Below are 24,528 nucleotides of genomic sequence, written 5' to 3' on the forward strand. Positions count from 1 at the left end.
TTTAGAGCATGTGTCCCTTTGCTTTTTTGGAACATGGAAGTCTTTGAAGATCTGATAGGAACTTTGGCACCTCTCCTAGAAAAATGCACACCCACACACGTTCACAGATGTCTGCATCCAATTTCTGTGAGTTCCTAGACTTTGAAGGCCACCCAAGGGTCCCAGATACAAACCTTTGACATGGCCTAAAAACAGTCCAACCTAAATCACCACTGAAAATGTCAAGGAGCATGGGACAGTGCCTCCCTCCATAAGGACAGCCACACAATCTCATGTGTCGTCAGGAGGATGACAGAGCCTTTTTCAGTGCCTGTCGGGCTGTGGCTGGGTAGCGCTGTGGTTAAGGCATTATGCCAGGGTGGCCAATAAAGATACCGTAAACGTTCTGTACTATGTTCCAGACACTTGACAGATGTGATCACTAATGCTTATGGCAATTCTGCAGAGGTAGAGAGGGCTGTTTCCCATTTTACTGATGCAAAAACTGAAGCTCAAGGAGGTTAAGTAACTTGCCTCTGGTCCTAGCTGGTACTGACAGTGTGGGATTTGAAATCACGTTCGTCTGATGTCTGAGCCCGCCTTCTTTCATTTTCTCTTCTCACGGAGGGGACTTTTAGCTTCCCTCTCGTCCTGTTCTGCTCTGTGGATCCCCGAAGCTGACAAGGTGGTCAGGAGGGAACTATCTGACAGCATGGGGCGGCCTCAGTGCACGCTGTCTCCACTCATGGGAAATGACTCACTGGAGCCCTGCCACTTTGGGACACCAGGGGATACATACACATTTCCTGTGGCTCGGCGAGCGCCTTGGGCAGTGTGAGCTGGCAGGCTAGATCTCTGGAGGCGGCTAGAGAGAGAAAACCAGCCAGCTCCGCAGCCAGGGATAGAGAACCCTCTCTCTGGATTCATGCAACAGAGCTAGGGCACCGCTGGGTCTCAGCTTTGTCGTCGGTAAAATGGGGGCGGCGCTCAGACTAGATCAGGGCGAACCAGCGCGTGGACCTCCAACGACAGCCCAGCAGCAGCATCGCCGGGAGATCGCAAATTCTCCTTTCTGACAATGATCCTGTGATTTCGATGAGCACTGAGAACTCAGAGATCTAGATCAGGGGTCTGTAAACCACAGCCCACTGGCCAAATCTGGTCCACAGCCGCCTTTTTATGGGGCCTGTGAGCTAAGAACAGTTTTTACTTTTTAAATAGCTGGGGGAAAAAAGCAAATGAATAATAATATTCTTTGACACATAAAAATGCTATAAAATTCAAATTTCAGTGTCCATAAATAAGGTTTTGCTGGAGCGCAGCCACGCGTGTTCATTTACATATTGTCCTCGGCTGCTTTCGCATGAGGAAGGCAGAACTGAGTACTTTCCCCAGAAACTGCTCTCCGGGTTTGCACGGCTGCTCGGGGCGGTACAAATCACAGGGGTGTGGTTCAACTCGATTTAGCCTCTTGGCCTGCAAAGCTAAAATATTTACTATCTGGCCTTTTATAGAAGTTTGCTAACCTCTGATCTACGGAGAGCGTGAAGGGGACAGAAGGGGTGGGAGGTGGGGCGGGGAGGGGAGAGGGGAGGGAAGGAGGACCCGTGTGAGAGCTGTGATCCCTTCTGGGGGAAAAACGAGTGAGCTGTCAGTCCTCCTCTGTGCTGTGCCTCATCAACCCTGGGGGTCCTTCACACGATTGCTTTGAGGGTGGTCTGGAAGGCCCCTCTGACCACATGCATGTGGGTATTGTCTGGGGAGAGGGTTCCTTGGGGGAGGGGGTCAGTAATCTCCCCGACCTCTACAAAGCCCTGAGCCTCTTTTTTTTCCCCTTTGGGCACACATTTTCTCTTCCAAGCTCTCCTTTCAAAATGTGAAAGTCCCTGGGTGGGTAACACCCTCCACACACATCCCTCCTACCTAGAAAAGGAGGGGGCGGTTACCTGATGTGACGCCCGGCAGGCCTCAGGAAAGTCCTGGGAGTCTGAGGCAGGGTGGGGGGGGAGGGCAGACACACTGAGGTGGGGGAGACCTTGGTCATCAGGAAAAGGGCCTCTTTCCTGGAAGGCTGAAATCACCCCCACCTCGCCTGGATTGCCCCACACTCTAGAACCCCCTCCTTGCCATCAGCAAGAGGAGAAAAGGGCTTGCGGCTGGTGGGGGTATGGGTAGCCGCCCTCTGGGTGGGTACCTCCACCCCCCAGAGCCCACGAGGCCTCCCGCCTGGGGCATTACCCAAGCAAGTCTCAACTCTGGCCCAGGGATTCCAGGTATTTCCCCAGCCAGCCCCACCTCATCTAATTGCTTTCCAGTCAGCTAATCCTTGGCCCACGCCCTCAGCTCCAGCCAGGCAAGTCACCTCAGTGTGGCCAGCAGTAGCTTCTGAGACTTCCCATGGCCCGCGTCCAAGCCTGGGGCAGCCGCTCAACTCCCCTTGCCCAAACCACATCCTCCTCGCTGTTCTCCACACCTCAAAGTCTCCTCTGACTAACATTTCCAAACCAAGCAGAGCATGGTCCAGTCCAGACCCAAAGCGGCAGACTAATTCATTCCCTACTGTCCCTCCTTCCCCCCTCAGACTGGCCATATCCACTCCATCAGGGAAGAACAATTAGCAAAAAGTGGAGTTGTACCTACTGTTCAATTCCCAGAGCTAATTGTTTTAAGCAGGGCTTCGGCCTTAATTACGGGATAATTAGTTAGTGAATGTGTGTTTGCATTTCCACAAGTGTGTTTGCATTTCCTAAGTCTGGCTTTTAACCCTGGGAAGCCAGATTCAGCAAATACTTTAATGTTTCAATACCTCTGAGTAAGGGACAAGGTCTTAATTACAGAAATGGAAGTCTTGAGAACAACAGTGTAATCAAAAGGGCAATGCAAGAATGAGCTAATTGTGCCTTCCGCGGACTGGGCCATTGTGTGGAGGAGCTGGCCGCTGCCTGCACCCCCTCCCGGCTCTGTGGACTCTGCTGGGAGCTTTGTGGCCCAGTCTGCCACCCCCTGCCCTTGATTGCCCTGGTCTGTGCTGTTTTTCTCGCTTGCCCTTTCGGTCCTCGCCTTCCGCTCTCCTCACCTTTCTTCATTTGGGGGTCCAAAGGATTGCCTTTGCAGACCCTAGCAGGGAGCCCCAGCCAACCACCCAACGCTGGCAAGCTGGCTGGGTGATTTAGATTTTAGCTCACAACTTTTTCTTTTGCTTCTGGGTGCTGAGCGAGAGAAGCTAGGAAAAATACTTTTGAGACTTTGGGGATCCAGATACTTTAGGAATCCAGAACGTTTTCCCCAAAACCTGAGGATTCTAGAAGCTAGCCTCCAGACCTAGGCTGTCCAGTACAGTAGCCACCAGCCACGTGCGGCCTTGAAATGTGCCTACTCTGAATTGAGAGGTGCTCTGAGCGTCAAATACACAGTGGATTTCAAAGACGGAGTACAAAAAAGAGTATTAAAAAAAAAAACCTTCTCACTGATACTTTTAAATGTTGATTACATGTTGAAATGGTCATGGCTATACTGGATAATATAAAAGGTATTAATTTCACCAGTTTTTTTTTTTTTTTTTAAATGCAGCTACTAGCAAGTGTATGGTGACATAGGGGCTCACGTTATATTGCACTGGTCAGATCGTTAAGGACTGAGGCTGCCATTGTCCTCAACCTCTGTGACTTCAGGTGTCCTGTCCCAGCTCCTGTACCATGTTCTCACCTTCCCGACCCTCACACAACTCTCCTGTGCTCTGTGCATCCTCGTTCTGCCTTTCCCTGCTCAAGGGAGAGGCAGGAGAGGAAGGCCCAGCCGAAGACCAGCATGGCACATAGCCGATGCCCCCTTGGCGCCCCTGCCGCGTGGCTCGCTTGCCACAAGCCCACCCTGACTTCTTGTGATTGTGGCTCCTGGGATTCTCACTTGGGACAGACTCATCAATCTCATAGGAGGCCTGGCGGATCGAAGCCCAGAAACAACCACTAAATGAGAGCAGAGCAAAGCGTGGGGATAGAACGCAGGCAGCCTCACTGGCTGACGGTACTTCTCCCTGTTTAGCTCACATTGTGAGCCCAGATTGCTTCCTTGGAGTTTGATTTGGGGGGAGCATTTCTCTTCCTCTCCCACTCTGAGCTCATCTGCAGGGACCACCACCAGCCAGCCTCCACCCAGCTTTCTTATCTCACCTCTTTGAGGGTTCTGGATATATCTCCTCTGAGACGTCTTCCCAGATGAACTCCAGAAGGGTGCCTACAGTCTCCTGCTTCGCTCAGTCTAGACATTCCATTTCCTTGATTTGTTCAACGAGTATTTCCTGAGCACCTACTCTGTACCGGGCACTGCTCTAGTCACTGGGGACCCCGCCATGAAGAGAACGGACACATTCCTTGCCTTTAGAGAACCTCCATGCTAGTTGGGGAGAGAAAACCCATGGACACAGAAAGCTCTAAGGCAGAGCCAGATCCTGGTAAAGGCTATGGAGAAAAAGAAAGCAGGCCGAGGGATCGGTGAGCGAGGGTCCACCGAGGACCGACACCCAGCTGAGATCGGGAAGGGTGCCCGGAAGAAGGCCATTCTCCCGCACTAAATCGACTAAATGCCATTTAATCCTCATCCCAGTAAGGAACCAAGGGCCAGAGAGGGTAAGATGCCTGCATTCGTTTGGCTCTGAAGTCGGCCCTTTTCCCCAGCACCTTTCTTTGCCAGTTACAAGAAAGGGCAATACTAGAGGTTTCTTCTCTTAGGGCCTGGCCCAGGCTACCTGTAACCTACTGATTATTGCTGGTGGCGGTGATAATGTAGCCCTCGATAAGGAACTGGAGTCTAGAAGAGAGGAGAAAAGCTGGTTCCTAACTGTGTCTGGCCCAGATGGACAAGTGCTGCCCTATACATTACTTACATCTGAAGGTGGGGACGGCAGCCCGTGGGGTATCATCGACGACTAAATTTAATCGGTGGGTCTGAGAGCTAGCAGGTTAAGGAAGATCAGTGTGGGTCCTGGGGCAGCTGCATGTGACTTGCACACCGGCTCTCAGTGCTGGGTGCTTTGCTGTTGCCGTTCTCCCCAGCAGATAGCAGCTCTGGGAGGGGAGGGACCATGTCATGCTCAAGCAGCCGCCAGGCACTTGGTGCCCCATACTGGGTACAGAGTACCTGGCATGAAGTCTGGGCAGGGCTGGGCAAACCATGGGGAGGTCCTAGAATGGGGGGGGCACCCAGGGGGCCAGGATTCAGTGGGGCCACTTACCTGTCAACCCCACAGTGCCTGGTTTCTTACCTTCTAAATATGTGGGTCACTCCCTCTCCCTCCCAGCCAATCCCCCCACTGGAACCTACACACGGAGTAAGTACCCCAGACTGTCTCCCCTCTGGCCCCGAAGTTGAGCAAATCTGCCATCAGCCCATTGGGAAACCGCCACTGGGGGTGGGAGGGGAGGGTGCGAGGAAGGTATCGTACTTAAAAAAAAAAAGCCCAAAGGATTTAAAAATGTAGACAGATGCATGTGTATATGTATAGATGTGTGTGTACAGATTTATCCTCCACCGTCCACTCGCCGGTTTAGAAAAAGTCCGCACCCCCTCCCCTCCCCGCCCAGGACTCAGTCCCACCCGGTCCCCGTCCGCCTTCCGCGCGCCTCTGCAGAAAGCAGGGGCCTCTTGAAGTTCAGACATTAATTACCGAGTTAGAATATTTTTCGGAATTGCAGGCACGGCCCCAGGAGATAAGAGGAAGGAGGAGGCTAGCGCGGAGGGGCGGGGCCGCGGGGGCGGGGCCGGAGGCCGGGGCGGGGGCGGGGCGGCCTCCGGGAGGGGCCCGCTCCCCAGCTCGCAAGGCCAGGCGCCCCCTGCAGGCGGCGCGGAGCGCACGAGCCGCATTCCGCGCTCCCGCCCCGGGCCGGCCCGAGGGGGCGTCCGCGGAGGGGAAGGCCGCGCCGAGCGGGCTGCGCTCTCTCTTCCTCCCCACCCGAGGCCTTCAACGTGGGATTCCTGCTAGAAGACGGTTATGTTAATTAAAACCGTCTTCAATGAAGAGGAGATAGACCCAATCAGTCCCCTTCTGTAATTAGGAGGATTGGTGGCGCTGACTCCCCGGGAGGGAACCGGAAGGGCTGGCAGCAATTCAACCTCACTTTTAAAGAACGCCGAAAATCTGATGTTTATTAAAAACTGCTCCCACCTATCTATGTAAGGCTAGCTCATTCTCAGACAGGATCTCTATGTTTTAGAGAAAATACCCAAAGCTTGCAACACCACCACCTTCCAAAGGGGAATTGAAGAGAGGTCTTCCTGAAGCCATACTGAGATGGGTTTGGAAATCTCTTGAGTTTTAAGACTGTTTAAAAACGGTTCTGGCGTGGAGAGTGGTTTCCCTTTGGAAACCAGTGTCTGGTGGAAGCTGGTATTTTTATAACTCCAGGCTCTCTATCAGATCCTGTGTTACCATGGTTGCTAAGGGGAACACTGGCTTCGAATTTCACATTTCAGTTTGCAGAGTCTGGCTAAGGAAGTAGAACAGTTAAAGGGTGGGGGCTGGGGAGGGGTCGGGGATTGGTGGTTGGGTGGGGGGAGACCCAGGGTTTATCTCGGGGTGGGGGCGTTGGTCAAGGATCTCCAGCCTCCAGGAGGCGTGCCAGCGAGCGCGGGTGTGTGGGTGTGCAGTGGGGGTGTCTGAGCAGGTCAGGGGCATCGCACCACAGAGTGCCTTGGCTGCCAACTGGAAGGGGGGGCGACAGCCTTGGAGGGGACAACACTGCGGAGAGTTATTTCGGCAGAGGTTACAGGAATGGTTGCTTAAGCTGAGGTATTCATAGCAGCAGCTGCCGGACCTGGAGGAACTGCAGCTAACCCAGTGCCCAGGGGCTGTGTACCTGCCCCAGGAAGGCTGCATTCTCAGAGGAACATTCCAGGCAGGGTCTGTGAGGAAGATTAGGGCTGGAATAAACTGTTCATGGAGACAGGTTCTCCTGACTTTTCAAGCTTCCGTCCAGCCTTTACTTCCTGCTTAGTCTTTTTGATCAACTGTTACCATAAAGAATTAAAAGTGCAAGGAGTGGAGGACTGTTTTCTGCTAAGATGCCCTTGCCAGGTCTCCTTGTCTCGTCTGCTTCTGGGCTCCCACCTTCCTGCTTCCAGGCTCAACTAATTTTGAGCGCTGCACTGTGCATTGAGTTCCCCCGGTGTGCCTCTGGCTAGGGAGAGCCCTGATTTACTTCACTTTGTTATTTCAACATACTCTCTCTGGAAGTGTGTCTAGGAGACCTTTCAGTTTGATAAGGAAGTAGCATTTTTCTCAGTGTTTGTTGAATGAATACATAAACTCCCTTTCATGCCTTCCATAGTGTTGCTCTCTGGCTTTGAAACTTCGGTATCATCTTGCGTGTACCGGAATGCCTCCGCTGGGAGCCAGCGCTGGCCCAGGACTTATCCATCAGACCTGACATAGATGGGCCATGCTCATTCTGGCCCTTGTGCCTCTGTTCATTTTTCTTTCTGGGGGCTTTTCTCCTTCCTCGCCAGGCCAGCATCTGTCCTGAAGCCCTAGCTCCCCCTCCCCTTTGCCCCCAGCAGCTGCCCACACTTCTAAACTTCCCCTACCCTTACATTGGCGTTACCCATCATAAATGTTCACAGCTGCTTAATTTCTGTTGATTTTGTCACCAAGTGGGTTGTTAGCCTTTTGGGAGAACATCACAACTTATATGCTCTCCTTCTCGTGCAACTAGGAAACTCTGCAGTTCAATAAGAAAAGTAGCATTGTCTCAAACCAAATCACCGCTTCCCGAATGAGCAGTGTCCTGAGCAAAATGTAGTTGGGGTTCCATGATAGATGAGATCCAGCCTACTACAGGTACTAACGAGAGGCTGAAATGATTTAAAAGCAACCAAGAAGAGGTCACAAGGCATTACTACCACCACCTGGCAAAGGACGTGCCCAGAGAACAGGCATCAGCAGCCCCGTATGGCTGCTACAGGAGGAATAACTCAGCGCAGCGTAGGGGCATGGCAGGAGGTGAACCTGGCCTTGAAGGTAGGCAAGAGTCAGGCAGGAGGAATGCAAGAGGCCTTCTGTGGAGATGCATTGGGACCATTCGGCGGGAGCCTCAGAGGCTTCCTGTGAAGTTCTCCAGGAGAGGAGGGTTGTGTTTGATTGCAGGGGGGCTATGGTGCCCAGTGAGAACAGACATGACTTTCTGGGGCTGTCTGTGGGGTGAGACTTCTCGGGAGCAGTGCCTGGAACACGATTTGCTTTCGACAGCAATGCGCAACCATGCGGCTAGCTCACGGAGGGGTGTCACACACCACTTGCTTTTATTTTAAGCCTTAAACCTTCAAGGTGAGTATTAGTCCCATATTCCCGTGTTACAGAGAGAAAGCTGAGGTTTGGAAACATTAAAGAATCAGGTGAGCCCCACAGCTAGGAATGGAGAGCCGGGATTCAAACTCATGGCCAGAGAGGTTCTTCCGGTTGTGCTCTTCCCACAGTGCTCTCTGGCCTTCAACGGCAGCCCACTGAACGCACCTAAGACATAGCTACTCGCGTTTCTTAACCTTGGCTGCACATTGGAGTCACATGGAGAGATGAATTTTTTTTTCCCCTCTCCAACCCCATCCCCAGAAAGTTTGATGTAATTGGTTGAAGTGGGGTTGGGGGACGGTCTGAGAATCTGTACTTTTTTAAAAGCTTCCCAAGGCACAGGGTCAAGAGTCCTGGGTTGCATGGAGAATAATTTCAAATCTCTCCGCTTCCTATTAGGGTCCATCGGTATCCTGGGCACAGCCGACCTTGGCCTCTTCTGGCCCCAGCTGGCTAGCTGAATGCAGCCCCAGCTCCTGCTCTCAGGAAGGGAGGAATAGTCCGCTGGAAAGGTACCTCTGAAGAATGTTCTGCTAGACTCTCTTAGCCCTGTGAAATAGCAGAGGATCTCCACCCACACCCACTTCATCTCAGCCTTTTCCGAGGTCAGATTTCCCCTGGAGACAAAACAATGTGAGCAATTGAATGCACGCTCACGCAAAAAGTTAAAAAAGTGGCTCTCTCATTGTTGCACGGAGCAATTTCATTTCCTGAGAAGCCTGACTTGCTGCCCTCTGTGTCCTCCTCCCCAGCCTGTGCCTGCCGGCCTCTTCCAGGAGCCCAACCAGTTGCATCCTTGGGGGGGGGTGTGCCCGTCGGAGACACCCCTCAGAGGCACCTGCCCCCTCCCTGCCCTTCCTCTGGAAAAGGCAGGGAGGGGGCGGATGGGGTTTCTGGGGCCTGGAGGGAAGGAGAGCAAGGGAGCCAACCATAAGGAGGGGGTGAGAGGGAGGTGCAGAGGGATGAGAGATTCCTGGCACAGGGCACCCCCCCTCCCTTCCTCCTTTCCTCCACTGCTGACCCCTGGCTTTGGCTGCCAGACTCGGAAGAGCGCAGGAGACTGGGAATCACGGGTAGAGACGGGCTGGGGGGATTGGACTAGAGACAGAAAGGATGGGGGTGGGTGGGTAGAAACAGGACCCTAGTGCACAGGGAATGTCTGCTCAAGGGAAACAGGTGTAAGGGGTTAAAAGCCACTCTAGCACTCCCTGCCAGAGGAATTTTTGACAAAGCTCTTGAAGAAAGGCGCCCAGAGATGAGCATTCAGTGGTATCTTGGAATAGTCTGGCAAGATCACCACTGGGTCGCAGAGGTGACAGAGGAATGGAGGGGGCCAAGAGTGTTGCAGGGTCAGGAAAAGGGTGTGAGGAGAGGGTCACCCCCCCCACCCCCGCCAGCCGCTGGTCCAACCCCAACCAATTAAATGGTTGGCAAGTGGGCTCCAGCTGAGATGGGAGATGAGGGCACCCTTAGCTAGGCCACAAATGCTAATTATACACTCCTGTGGGGGGCCCTTGTAGCCACAGTTTGGCTGGGGGCCTAGGCAGGATGAAGGGGTCCTTACAACACCACTGGAAGACAGCTGAAGGGATGCTTTACCATTTCTCTATGTCTTCTTTGATTTCTTTCACTAACATTTTGCAGTTTTCAGGGTACAAGTCTTTTACTTCCTTAGTTAAGTTTATTCTTAAGTATTTTACTCTTTCTCATGCTACTGTAAAGTGACTTGTTTTCCTAATTTCCTTTTGACGTAGCTTGTTATCAGTGTAGAGAAATGCGGTTGACTTCTGTATGTTGATTTTGTATCCAGCAACTTTACTGAGTTCATTTATTGGTTCTAATGGTTTTGTTCTTTTTTGGTGGAATCTTTAGGGTTTTCTATATTCAAGATCATACCATCTGCAAATAGAGACAATTTTGCTTCTTCCTTTTCAACTTGGATGTCTTTTATTTCTCTTTTCTTGCCTAATTGCTCTGGCTAGGACTTCTAATACTACGTTAAGAGGGAGTGGTAAGAATGGACACCCTTGTCTTGTTCCTGGTCTTGGATTGGAAGACTTGATATTATTAAAATGTCCATACCAAAGTGACCTACACATTCAATACAGTCCCTATCAAAATTACAATGGCATTTTTTAAAGAAATAGACAATTCTAAAATTCATATAGAACCACAAAAGATTCATATAGCCAAAACAATCCTGAAACAATTTGAAAAAGAACAAATCAGGAAGCACCACATATCCTAATTTCAAAATATATTCCAAGGCTACAGTAATTAAAACATACATATAGACCAATGGGACAGAACTGAGAGCCCGGAAATAAATCCCTGCGTATATGGTCAACTGATCTTCGACAAAGTGCCAAGAACACACAATGGGGGAAAGGACAGTCTCTTGAACAAAGGGTGCCAGGAAAACTGGATATACACAAGCCGAGAAATGAAACTGGACTCTTATCTTACACCATACACAAAGAAATCAACTTGAAATGGATTAAAACTTAAGAACTAAAACTGTAACTTCTCAAAGAAAACGGGGAAAAGCTTCATGACCCTGGTCTTGGCAGTGATTTCATGGATATGATACCAAAAGCACAAAAGCGAAACAGATAACCGGGACTACTACATCAAATGAAAAAGTCTCTGCACAGCAAACACAAAACAAAACAAGACAAAACAAAAAAACCCAAACAAAAACCCACACAAAAAAAACAAACAATAAAACCAGTGAAAGGCAATTCACGGAAAGGGAGAAAATATTTGCAAACCATATATCTGATAATGGGCTAAATTTCAAAATATATAAGGAGCTCCTACAATCCAATAAGCAGAAAGCTAATGACTGGATTGAAAAACGAGCTAAAGACTTGAATAGACATTTTTCCAAAGAAGACATACACTTGACCTACAGGCATATGAAAAGGTGCTCAATGTCACTAAATCGTCGGGGAAATGCAAGTCAGAGCCACTTCACATCTGTTAGGACGACCATTATTATTTAAAAAAAAAAAAGACAAGTGTTGGCAAGGATGTGGAGAAATAGTTGCTCTGAAAGACAGTAGGGAGCTTCCTCAAAAATTTAAAAATAGAGCCATATTATCCAGCAATCCCACTTCTGAGTATTTATCTAAAAGAACTGAAATCCAGATCTCAAAGAGATATGAGCATTCCCGTGTCCACTGCAGCTCTATTCACAGTAGCCAAGATGTAAGAACAGCCGAGATGTCCATTAACAGGTGCACAGGTTAAAAAAATGTGGTATATCCATACAGTGGACTACAGCTGACCCTTGAACCACTCAGGCGTTAGCAGTGCCGACCCCACGCAGTTGAAAATACGATATAATTTTTGACTCCCCCAAAACTTAATAGCCTCCTGTCGTCCAGAAGCCTTCCCAAGGACAGCAACAGTCAATTAATGCATATTTTGTATATATGTATTATATACTGTATTCTTACAATAAAGTAAACTAGAGGAAATATTACCAAGAAAGCCATAAGGTGGAGAAAATACATTTACAATACCGTATTATAAAAACTCCGCATAGAAGTGACCCCCACAGTCCAGACCCATGTTGTTCAGGGGTCAACTGCACTATTCCACTTTATAAAAGAAGGGAATTCTGCCATATGGGACAACACGGATGAACCTGGAAGATATTATGCCAAGTGCAATAAGCCAGTCACAGAAGGACAAACGCTGCATATTTCCACTTACATGAGGTATTTCGAATAGTCAAACTTGCAGAAGCAAAGAACAGAGGTGGCTGCCAGAGGCTGGGGGCAGGGGGGATGTCAGTTGCTAAAAACTGGGCACAAAATTTCAGTTATGCTGGAGGAATAAATTCTAGGGATTTGCTATAATGACATTGTGCCTAGAGTAACAATACTGTATTGTATACTTAAAAATCTGTTAAGAGGGTGGATCTCATAGCAAGTGTTCTTATGACAATAAAATTTTATAAACATAAAAAAAAAAAAAAAAGAGGGGCGCCTGCCTGGCTCAGTGGGTAGAGCGTATGACTCTTAATCTCAGGGTTGTAAGTTCGAGCCCCACGCTGGGTGTAGCGATTACTTAAAAAAATAAAATCTTTAAAAAAAAATTAAAACGAGCTCACAAAGCAAGCACGAGTGGTCAACAGGAGGGCAAGGAGACTCCTGCACCTTGCAGGTGCTGATAATACTCTTCAATTACTTTGAAAACCCTCTTGGCAGAGCCACTGGTGCCAAAACAATGAAAAGGCTCACCGAAAATTATTCTTCTCTGTCCCTCAAAGAAAGATCTGATTGGCACACGTTATTTATGGCAAAAGTGGAATCAATTCCCCGATGACCTGTTTGGCTTCTGCTGCATGGCAGGCACTGGGCTACAGACTGAAGACACAGAAAGGTGCTTCACGAGGCATGAGCAGAGCGTCCAGGAACAGGGACTCCAGCAGTCAGACCTGGATTCCAATATGCACTCTGCTGTGTGGCCCTGAGCAAGCTGCCTGACCTCTCTGTTCTCTGGCAGCCGGGGATGATCATCTTCAGAGTGTTGTCCGAGTTAAGAGAGAAAAGAATGCGTGATGTGCTTTGGGCAATGCCTTCCAGTGTGCTGTTATCATTATAAAATACGAAATTACTAAATAAATGCTAAATTACCAAATACTAAAATACCACGACGCCGTGGGAAGGCTGGAGCTGTCAGGGTGGAGTGCCATGTCTTGCTCTTGGCAGCTGCCTGTGTGCTCCCCTGGGGGTGGGGGTGGGGGTGGGGAGCTTCCCAGAAGAAGTGTCTTGGGCTGGGCCTGGGAAGAGGTGTTATGGCCAGGAAGAGAGAGACTCTAAGGATGGAGTCCAAGGTCTGAAGCTTGAGTAACCAAGAGACACAGAGAGGACGGTAATTCAACTGGGTCAGAGTGTGCAAGGAAATGCCCAGGGGACACCCCCTAGGGCAGGGAGGCTCGCAGAGCCTTGGGTGGCCTCCAGTCTGAAGGGGCTTCGGGGCCAAGCACATGCTCAATCTTAAAGGGGAGTGGAGGCCAGTGAGCCCCCGGTCCAATGAAGGTGGCCTCCAGGAGCTGAGGACCCCCAAATTACAGTGGGGCTGGGAGGATTTTGTATCTTCCTTTCAGGTTTGTTCTAAATGAGATTTTCACACCAGGATGGCCCATGGGTCTGTGTTTGGTTCAGGGCCTAGAGGAAAGGGGAGCAGGGGAAGCCAGGGAGGGTGTGCAGAAGCAGAGGACAGAGTGAGTGACACACGGCTGTTTAAGAAAAGGCCATCAGTGAGTTCTGGGGCTGCTGCCTGGCTGTGCGGAGGCTGGAAGGGTGGGCCTGGGCCCACGCTGGGATCTGGACTGAGCAGGAAGGCCTTGGGGTGCAGCTCTGGTCACATCTTATTGGAGGGGCTTGAGGCATGACCTGGATGTATCCAGTGGGCAGCTGGAAATGCAGGCCTGGAATGGTTCTGGGAGTTGGGAGGACCCAGGGTAGGGTGGTAGGGTGGGCATCTGGGTCAGCCATCTGCATGGCCCAGGAGAAAGTCTAAACTTTTCCAGCATGGAGAGAGGCAGCAGCAATGGCTTTGGCTTCCAGAAACTTCTTAGAGCTGGCCCAACCTGCTTTGGGAATGTCAGTCAGGCCTGTGTGTGTGTGTGTGTGTGTGTGTGAGACAGATAAGTAGGGGAGGCAGCAACAGGCTCTGAGAATTCAGGTGTCTGTCTCCAGGGAGCTGGGAAAGGCACAGGCTCTCCGTACGATCCCTAGGACACCCCTTTACGTCCCCATCTCTTCTTAAGGCCCCGTTTTAGGGAAGCTAAGTTCTCTTTGGAAAGAGCTCTAGCTTGGTAGTGGAGAAGCTCCGGGCCAGCTCTGGCATTGACCGACTATGTGTCCCTGGGCAGGGCACTCAGCCTCTGTGTCCCTTTAAGATTGGGCATGTGCCCGGCCCTAAGTCAGACTGGAGGACACCCAGCTCTCTGAAAGCCACCGTGCCCTAGAACAAGTCCCTGGGGCATTTCCTTCCACATTCTGACCTAGTTGTCTTGGTGTGCTGAGCACCCTCTCCACACCATGTCTTTCTCCCTGAACCCCTTCAGAGCAAGCAGCCTGGTGTCCCCCTACAGATGAGGAACCAAGGCCCAGAGCAGGGGACTCTCCCCTAGACGGCACAGCAAAAACCTGGCGGGCGGAGGCAGGACCGGGGCCCAGGCAGGACCGGGGCCCCGGGCTGGCGCTCTGGAACCACCTCACCGCAGGCCTCGGGCAGAAGCTCAGAACATGGGGCTCTGGTTTCCCCTTTCACAAGACGATGGAAGTGGTAGATGAACTATTTGTTCTTCAAGTTTGCTGCGAGCACGGCAGGCGCTCGTGTTTGTGACGTTGTCCTGAAGAGCTGAACGCATTGAATAAGAGTGCATTAGGGGAAGCTCCTTGGTTTTTCGTACAGACCTCCTGGCACCTTCCGGATCTCACACCCGAAAGTTCGCGCTACCTCAGGCGGTGTTAGAAGTGTCCTGGCAGCCAGGGCCGGCGCTCAGCTGCAGCCCTGCCTCCCGCTCGGGGAAGCAGGTGACGGCAACACCAGGAGGTGCCCAGATCACGCCGAGGGAACGTGTTGGGGCAATCCGGGTCACTGCCCTCAAACAGTGCTGCTCCCTGCGTTGAGCTGGCTTGTCAGGGGACAGGGCAACTCAGGCAGGGATGGGAGGACCCTGAGAGGCCATCGTCCAAGAGGGCTGCTTTCAAGTCACCCCCGACGGATGCAAAAAGCAAAGCGATGGCCTCTTGCGGTGCTGCGTTCTGAGCTTATGACCCTTTGAGAGCGACAGACTGTCGGAGGAGGCCATTGGCTGATTCTGAGAAACAATTCTGAATTCAAGTGCATTTGTTAAGAAGTATGTTGGGCTCTGTGGAGCGGCAGAGGCTGGTGGGTTTACCAGCTGTCTGAGAGAGGTAGGCAGGCTCTGCTCCAGTGAGCTTCCACGCAGTCGGGAACGAGCACCCTGTTTCCCATAAACGGATTGTTCAAAACCATCTACAAATACCCTGTCCTTTCTCTTACGTTGCTCTATTATCTTCTTCCTTTGCAAAACACAAAAATGTCCCCTGACCGCACACCTCTCCTGTAGGTGACAAGTTCCTCTTCCCTGTGCCTTTCACAGAAACACTTCTCCAAAGACTTGTCCACACTCACGTCCTCACCTCCACCGCCCTGGCCATTCCTCCATCTACACCCTCTCCCTGGGTGATCCTATCTGGTCCCCAGCCTGGAGCACCAGGTCTGCAATGACCCTTCACACAACGCGCAACTCTCCCCAGGCTGACCTCTTCCTGATTTTTCAGACACTTCTACTCGAGTGACAGTGGGACAGCTCTCTGGGGACAACCACTGGGTCACCGAAACAGAAAAAAACCACCTCCTAGTTTTCATCCCCCTTCTGTTTCTCTTTGAGCCCTCCCCGTCCCAGAAAATGGCCCCCCCAGGCTGGTGAACCAGGAGCCCACATCACTTCCTCCATTGTCTGCTATCTCATGCCAACAGGTCCTGTTGGCTCCAACTCAAAAATAGAACTGGAATGCAGTCCTCCTTTGTGCCATCGAGGCTGTGTTCTGAGCCACTAACCTCTCCCTGGATGACACCAACAGCCCCATAATGAGCCCCCCGTTTCTGGCCCCCAAGAGTAGCCAGGATGACCCTCTAAACTGGGCTGTAGATACCTGGTAGGGCAAGTAGGCCACTGACCTTTTGCTTCTCAAAAGTTTCTCAGTTATTCTAACTTATTTCTCTTTCAGATGAAATTCAGAAGCAAGTATTTTTTTTTAAATAAATAATTCAATGGTAAACCAATCCAGACCAAAGATCGACTCATTCAATTAATATTTACTGGAGGCCTCGTCCCTGCAGGCAGTGCTCTAGATTATGAATTACTGACGTCTGAGTTCATGATAATTTCCTTTGGAGGGCTTTTTCCCTTTATATAAACTCAATAAATTAAAACCTGGCTTTAGTCAACAGAAGCACGGGGAGCTACGTTTCTGTTTACCAAAGGATCCATCAGTCTAGGTGGTACAAGCCCTGTAGCTTTGTGGGCGCGTCGGGGTTTTGCTTACAGACATTCCAGGGTGGCGTTCTCTGGCAGGGCAGGGGGCAGGGCCACGCGGGTCTCTTACCTCCCTGAGGCAGGTGTAGATGGGGCAGACAAGCACGCGGAAGGGCTCGCCCGTGCTGCTACGCATGGTCCCGAACACCTCACACAGGAAGGTGATGAAGCCAAGCCAGCGCTCCACGTCCTGCTGCTGAAGCTCTTCCCGCACGGTGAAGTCCTTCTGCGGGGGCACAAGAGACCGAGTCAGCCTCGCCGGGGTCAGCCTGCCTTGCTGTGGCACCTGCTGTCTAAGGGCTGGCTCAAGACAACTGGTAAACCCCATGCTCTCTCTAAGGAGGGAGGAGGGACCCTTGGCTGGAGCGTGAATGCAGGGGACTCACTTGTGGGTGGCAAGGCCTCGACTTCTGGCCACAGCACCTCTTCTTCAGTTCCTAGATTGGGGGGCTCCTCAGTCTTGCCTCATGGACCCCAATGCTGAGGTCGGGGAGTGAGATGAAGGGCAGACGACACCTTTCCCAGAGTTATCATCTCCCGCATTCAACTCCGTGTGCCTAAACCACCTCCCTTTGCTAATCCCCAAAGCATGCCCCCTACATGAGGGAGGGTAACCTGAGCATTGTCCTGCACGTCAGCAATTAGTGACTAAGGCCCTTTGTGGCTCGAGCACCGGGCTAGAGACAGCGAGGCCCCTGCCTGCAAGGGGCTTAGAGACCTTCATTCATTCTTCTTAAACACAGTATTGCCCATTGTGTGCCAGGTGCTGTATTAAGGACTAGGACACGACATGTTCATTTGTAACTGCGATACGAGAGAGAAGGTATCAAAGCCACTGCGAGGTTCCAGGTGAAAGGACTCTGGGAACTCAGAGGCAGAAGTTGTCACTTTCAATGGGAAATCGAGGCCACAGAAGAACTAGGATTCTGACTCGGGAATGTGGGGCATGTCAGGTGGAGAGAACAACGATGTGGGGAGGGTAACATGGGTGTTTGGGAAATAGGGAGGTAGTACGCAGTCCGGGTCCCTCATGGGTGGCGTAGAGAGGAAAAAAAAAAAACCAGGAGGCGGGGCTGAGAAAGAGGGTGGGGCTAGAGCACGGATAACTGAACCCAGCCAAGGAGCTGCAGAGAAGGTTTTGGTGGGTCATGAAAGGCCATGGTCGTATCTATGCTAGGTTAATAGGGCAAGGATGCGGGGACCAAGCAGGAGGCCAGCGCCAAAGGTGCAGGCTGAATGAAACTACACTCTCTGGCATTTGACAGATAAGAATCTGGGGTAAATTAGATTATTCAGAAATATATTTCCCCTACCTCTTGTCTTCGGGTTTGGCCATATGACTTGCTTTGGCCAACACAAATGAGGCAGAAGTGACAGGGGGCTAGTACTGACCGGAGGCCTTAAGAGGCCTTATATACTCATGCTTACTCTCCTACGCTTCTCCCATTGTCATGAGAGGACCACCTGTGGGCTGGTCTGAGGGTCCCAAAGGGAAGATGAGAGACATGTGAAGCAGGGCCTCACCCCAGTCTAGACTAGATCAGGGGGCCCCCAGCCAACGTGCACACACATGATCTAACAACAGCACAGAATGGTGTGCCACGAGGATTTCTGCGGCTGTCTGTTGAGCAGCACTAACCGCCCGATACAGGATTGGGACAAGAGACACCGTCAACAGAAAGAGTCACCAAGTGATGGATTTCAGGTTGATGGAAACGGAAGACTCAAAGATGACACCAAGATTCTGAATCCGGGGGACTGTGCCACCAAGAGGAATAGGCCACGGGAGGGAAGAGGCTGGAGGATGTGCCACACGCCATCCCCGCCATCCAGGACCCCTCCCCAGCACGTAATTTGGCTGAGTGTTCTCCTGGATGCCCGAAGCTCAGAATCTCCAGGGAAGGAAGGTCCTCACGGAAGACTTGGTTAATATCCGTCCCTTGTGGATGACGGAAGAACTATCTAGAAACCTGAAAGGGCAGAGGGGGCCTCCGCCTCCTCGTCTGGCCAATTTGGGGCTGGATGAGAAGATCTCCAAGAGATGTCCCTCCAGTTCCTGCTTCTGATGAGCCTGGGTCATGGCTTCTTCGTTTCAGAGTTTTACCAGCTTCAAGTGTGTGTGTGTATGGAAGGAGAGCAGCGGCAGCCCACTACCAGCTCACGTGTAATCATCACAATGATCCCACGAGGCAGGTCCCATTATTGCCCCATTTTAGGGACGATGAATCTGAGGTTAGAGAAGTTACCCAACTTGGCCATGGCTAAGTGGTAGCGGCAGAGCTGGGATTTGAACCCGGATCTGCCTACTCTGGACACCAAGCTTTTCCGCCACTTCTTTTCTCATGGTGTTATTAAATTGGAAAAGTAGTACCTCAGAGCCCAAGCTCTTCCTCACTTTGTGTCTGAATTTTCCACTAAGCCATTTGTTCATACTGCCCCCGGAAGTCCACTCAAGCTCACAGATCTCATGGGCCCCATGCTGACCCTTGGGTCTCCTGCCTCCCCACTCACTTCCCACTGACATGTCTACCTGCGTCCGACTGTGGTTTGCCAGTGCATGGAGCTCTCCCATCCTGGGGTCTGAGACAGGACAGTGTCCCTGGAAGAGTCCCCTGGATTTAGCCAGGGACTCCAAAAGTAGTGGGGTCTCCTTCCTAGTACAGAGCCTGGATCAGGGAGCCCACAGGGGCTGTCCTGTGGTGTTCTAGGTACCTATGAATGAATGAATGACTTTGCCCACCACCCTAAGGCCTACAAAGGGCCCTGGACTGCTGGCCTTGAAGTCACGAGTCTTTAGGTAGTTCCACCCTCATTAGCCTGTGTTTATCCCTCTATATCCTTATGTGATCAGAGCAGAGGCACACATTAGCATTCTCATTTTAGAACGGGGGAAACTGAGGCACAAAGTGGTTAAAAGACTTGACCAAGGTCACTTAGGACTAGAGTCTGAATGACAACCTCAGCCCTACCATTGCTCTCAAATCTAAGCTAAAGGTTCTTGGCCCTAGTCGCACACTGGAGTCACCCGGAGGAACTTGGAAGCTACAGATGCTTGGACTCCGCCGCACAGAGGCTTGTGTAGCTGGCCACGGTGGGGCCTGGACACTGTCATCTGTGAAAGCCCTCCAGGTGGTTCCAGTGTGCGGCCATGGCCGAGAACCACAGCTCCAGGCTTTTATAAGGTGCCAACTCGGGAGTTAAAATGGGGCTCCTCTATCAGGGTACGATTTGTCCTTTTCCCATCTCCTATAAAAATACCCGAGCAGCAGACGAAGAAGAAGAAAGCCCTGTAAGAACACTGAGAAGGGAGATAACAGTTCACCAGCAGCCTCCTCACCAGACTAGGGAGGTAATACCACTAACTCAAGTGCTGTCACCAAGAAGCTGTAGTTGCCCAGAGCAGCTTGGCCTCCTACCCAGAAGGTCAAAGGTCAGGGGTAGATGGGTAGGCAGCTTGACCTGCAGACTTTCCCTGTCTGCCCCTGGCTTGTAGGCAGTCTGGCCTTCCTTGCAAACCCTGTCCTGTGCACCCAGGCAGCTCCTAGCAGCATTGCTCTTGCTCTGGTCCCTGGAGATTCAGGGGCCGAAGGCACCCTGTGTGCTCAGAGGTGCGGTGCTCTCAGGCAAAGCCCTCTCGGGCAGGAAGAGGCTTGGGGCAGTGCACACCAGAAACTGGAGTTTTAAAAAAATGATCACATCTGATCAAAAACTACAGCTTGACTCAATTTCCTCCTGATAATCAGTGGCGTCGAGAGAGGATTCTGTTTGCGGCTAGCAACATGCACTAAAAAACCAAACACCTGCTAGATGTTGGAAATCAGACTTGGGATGTGCACACGAAGCCACCCAGGGAGAGGGAGACTCTACTCTTGCCGCAGGAGACATTGAGAATGCCAAGGATGATCCCTATGGCTAACCCCCAAACCAAACCTAGCCTTCGTCATTCAAGGGCAAGGGAAGAGAAAAGCAACATGCCGTCTATGGGAAAATCCTGCATAGCAGACAAGGGGGCTGCTACCCCAAAGACCTAATAGAAATGCGTGGCTTTGAAAATGATAACAATATACCAAGAATAAATAAAATTAAAGACTCCAGTATAAAACATGTGGGCTTTTAGGTCCATAAGAACAATTGCATGGATTCTGTGACAGGTGGAGAGGCATTTGAGAGAAGGGACCCCAGCTCGCTAAAAGCCCCACACTGAGATGAAGCGTAAGATGGGAGTTGGCCTTCGGGAAGAACCGATGGGAATGAGAAATGCAACAGCAACCAGAGAGCGTGAGCTGGAGGCAGTGAAGGACAGAATGTTCGCTGCAGAAAAAGTCGCACATAAGACAGCTAGAAAGTTGAAGACAAGGATAAATAGATGAAAAAAAAAGCAAGCAGTGAAGACTGAGTGGATGGGCGTCTGACCTGTGAATTATAGAGGCTTTCAAAAAGGATCCCAGAATACATGGAACAAAGAGACCAGAGGGAAACACTTTGAGCTGAAAACCAAAAGCCAAAGAATGGACTCTTCAGGCAGAAAGGCTCACAGCGTCCCAGAGCCCCCCCACCAGGGATACTTAGCAGGAGAATTTTCTTTTTTAATTTCAAGAAAAAGAAAAATTCTAAAAACAGCTTTGAAGGGGGGAGGGAAACCCCTAGGTTTCTTACAAAGGAACAAAAATATGGTTGGCCTTATATTTCTGTATTTGATGTTAAAATTCAGAGACATTGAGACAACACCTTCACTTGTTTCAGGGGGAAAGAACACACTCAGCTGTGAGTGAAAGCAGGAGAAATGCATCTTACATAAGCAAAGGTTTTTAAAAGTCCTACCTACATGCTTAGGTAAGAAAAAACTCAAACTGGTGCAGCCACCATGAAAAACAGTATGGCGATTCTTCAAAAAATTAAAAATGGAAGTACCCGGTGATCCGACAATGCCACTTCTGGCTTAATATACCCAAAAGAACTAAAAGCAGGGTCTTGAAGAGATATTTGTACACCCATGTTCATAGCAACACTGTTCGTAACAGCCAAGAGGGGGAAGCAACCCCCATGTCCATCAACGGATGAATGGATAAACAAAATGTGGCATGTGAATGCGACGGAGTATTATTCAGTCTTCAAAAGGAAGGGAATTCTGACACATGCTACCACGCAGGTGAACCATGAGGACGTGATGCGCACTGAGAGATGCTAGCCACAAAATGACGCATACTGTATGATTCCACCTATACAAGTGTCGAGAGAAGTCAAAATCACAGAAACGGAAAGTAGAATCGTGGTTGCCGGTGGCTGGGGAGAGAGGGGACCGGAGAATTCTTTAATGAGTTAGAGTTTCGGTTTTGTAAGATGAAAAAGTTCTGGAGGCTGGGTGTATAACAATGTGACTACACTTCACATGACTGAACGGCATACATATAACCGCTTGAAATGGTAAATTTTACTTACGTGGTGTTTTCCTTTGCCACAATTGAAAATACTTTAAAAATTTACAAACTTTCTTAAATGCATGCCCAGCCAACAAAATTGAGACTCAGTATAAGGAAATCATGGTATAGAAGGACCAGAAGTGAAAACTGAAACCAGGTGGACTTACAGAGTCAACAAAATTAGTAATTATAACTTTGGTTGTAAGACAGAATCAAAAGCCAAAAACAGCCCTTGAAAGAGAAGTTATTTCATCTCTAAATGTAATTTGAAGATGAATTTCATAGTAGTAGTGATTTAATAATCTAAGATTAACTTACTGAAGACTGATACACACTGGTGGAGAGGAACAGAAGATGGCAGAGCATACAAATTTCATAATTTAGACCATAAGGATTCAGAAGTCACTGCTTCGTTCTTAAGTATGGTACTCACAGAAACAGAAGTTAAAGTACGCCTTTAAAAGTATTAAAAGTAAATGCTAGTAACCATTAGCAGAACTGAAAACAGGATACATAAAATAAATGGATAGGTAAAAATAATTGTGGGCAAATAAAAATAAAATTAAAGCGCTAGTAAAATCAAAGTAGTTTTCAAGATAACAATCATTAAATAAAATAAAAAAGGTTACATATAAATAAAATTACATTCATAATAGATAACAAAAAAGATTATATACTGTGTAGCATAGACTCAAAATACATAAAACAAAAGCTATTGAAACATAAGAAAAAAATAGGAAGACTAGTATCTGGAAATGCAGGTGCTAGCATTCCACAGCTGATTAACAAAATGCAACCACTTGGCTGATTTAAATAATGTAATTAATAAGACTAAATAGAAACCTCATGTAAGCTGTGATTCACTCTAAATTTCAAAGCACAGAAATTCTACAGGTTACATACTTGGGCCAAGAATTAAGAACAATTAAAAAATAGCCAATTACTTGGATGTTTAAAAATAGTCTCCCAGAGGGGGTGCCTGGGTGGCTCAGTTGGTTAAGCCTCCGACTCCTGATTTCCGGCTCAGGTCGTGATCTCACGGTCATGGGATCAAGCTCTGTGTTGGGCTCTGCACTGGGCGTGGAGCCTGCTTAAGATTCTCTCTCTCCAGGGCACCTGGGTGGCTCAGTCGTTAAGCGTCTGCCTTTGGCCCATGGCGTAATCCCAGGGTACTGGGATCGAGCCCCGCATCGGGCTCCCTGCTCCACTGGGAGCCTGCTTCTTCCTCTCCCACTCCCCCTGCTTGTGTTCCCTCTCTCGCTGACTGTCTCTCTGTCACATAAATAAATAAAATCTTTAAAAAAAAAAAAGAAAGATGGAATAAAGACATAATCAAATATATGATAATAGATTAGGAAATAAAGAGTTATAAAAACTTGTAGGATGTGGTCAAAGCTATAATGAAAGGTAAATTTATAGTCTTAACTATCTTGGCTGTTAAAAAGAGGAAGCAAATACATCATCTAAACTTCTGCTGTCCAGTATGGTAGCCTCTAGCCACATATGACTACTGAGCGCTTGAAATGTGCTTATACAAACTGAGATGTGCTGTAAGTGTAAGAGAGACAGGAGTTTTTGAAAGCTTAGTATGAAAGAATGTAAAACATCTCCTATTTTAAAAATATCGATTACATGCTGAAATTTTGGATATACTGGGTGAAATAATATGTTATTAAATTTGAAATTACATATGCAGGGTTGCCTGGGTGCCTCCGTTGGTTAAGTGTCTGACTCTTGATTTTGGCTCAGGTCATGATCTCAGGGTATTGGGATGGAGCCCTGTGTCGGGCTCTGTGCTCACTAGGGAGTCTGCCTGAGATTCTCTCCCTCTCCCTCTGCCCCTCCCCCAGCTTATGCTCCTCTCTTTCTCAAATAAAAAAATAAATCGTAAAAAAAAAAAGAAATTACATATGTGGATCCCATATACTTCTACTGACTACTGTTAATCTATACATTCGACCCAAAAAATTAGAAAGCCACCAGTGAATAAGGAAATATATGAAAGGATATAATACAGATAAAGCCAGAAACTAATTAATTAGAAAACAGAGAAAGGAAATTTTGTAAAATCAAGAAAAAAGAAACAGAAATAAAATTAGAAATACAATTAAAATATTAAAAAAAAGATATACGGTAGATAAAAAATACAATAAAAGCTATTTACAACTCTATGCTGATGATTTTGGGAAAAAATGATAAAATAGGAGATGTCTTAAAAAATAAATATCATCAAACTTTACTAAAAAAATCAACAAAAGCCCAGAAAAGACTAAAAATCATAAAATAAAATGAAAAGTTCTAGTTAGGAGGTCTCTAAACTTACGATTTTTATAGGTAAGTTCAGATTTTCAAAAAATTATATGGCTGCTCTGCTATGCAGACTGATCTAGAACAGAAAAAAAAAGATACTTTTGTTTGATAGGAAATCATAAATAAGGAAGTCTATGGGCTTATCTCTCTAATTCAAGTAGATGTGAAAGTCCTAAATGAAATGCTAGCAAATAGATCCCTTATAACCAAGTAGATTTTATCCTAGAAAGGCAAGGATGATTTAGTATCAGGAAACCTATAAACAAATATATTACATCAATAGGCCTGATTATAAAATTGTAGCAACATCCATGACCCTTGGAAGGAAGGAGATAAAATGATTTGATATGATTATACAAATGAAAAACCCAAGAGAACTCTCTGATGAAGAT

General features: G+C 48.9%; 1 protein-coding gene across 8 annotated transcripts in view; it reads right to left on the reverse strand.

Moving 5' to 3' along the window:
• The window catches only part of CTIF (cap binding complex dependent translation initiation factor), a 286,823-nt gene that overhangs the window by 22,897 nt on the left and 239,398 nt on the right, over positions 1 to 24,528 (reverse strand). For all 8 annotated transcript variants that reach the window (XM_045790034.2, XM_045790031.2, XM_087869837.1 and 5 more), the window contains one exon: positions 16,477 to 16,632. In XM_045790034.2, coding sequence (XP_045645990.1) covers positions 16,477 to 16,632 — 156 coding nt within the window. The remainder of the gene's footprint in view (positions 1 to 16,476; positions 16,633 to 24,528) is intronic.

Source organism: Ursus americanus, chromosome 19 (assembly GCF_024610735.1).
Source record: "Ursus americanus isolate L20-20 chromosome 19, mUrsAme1.1.p, whole genome shotgun sequence".
Taxonomy (NCBI): domain Eukaryota; kingdom Metazoa; phylum Chordata; class Mammalia; order Carnivora; family Ursidae; genus Ursus; species Ursus americanus.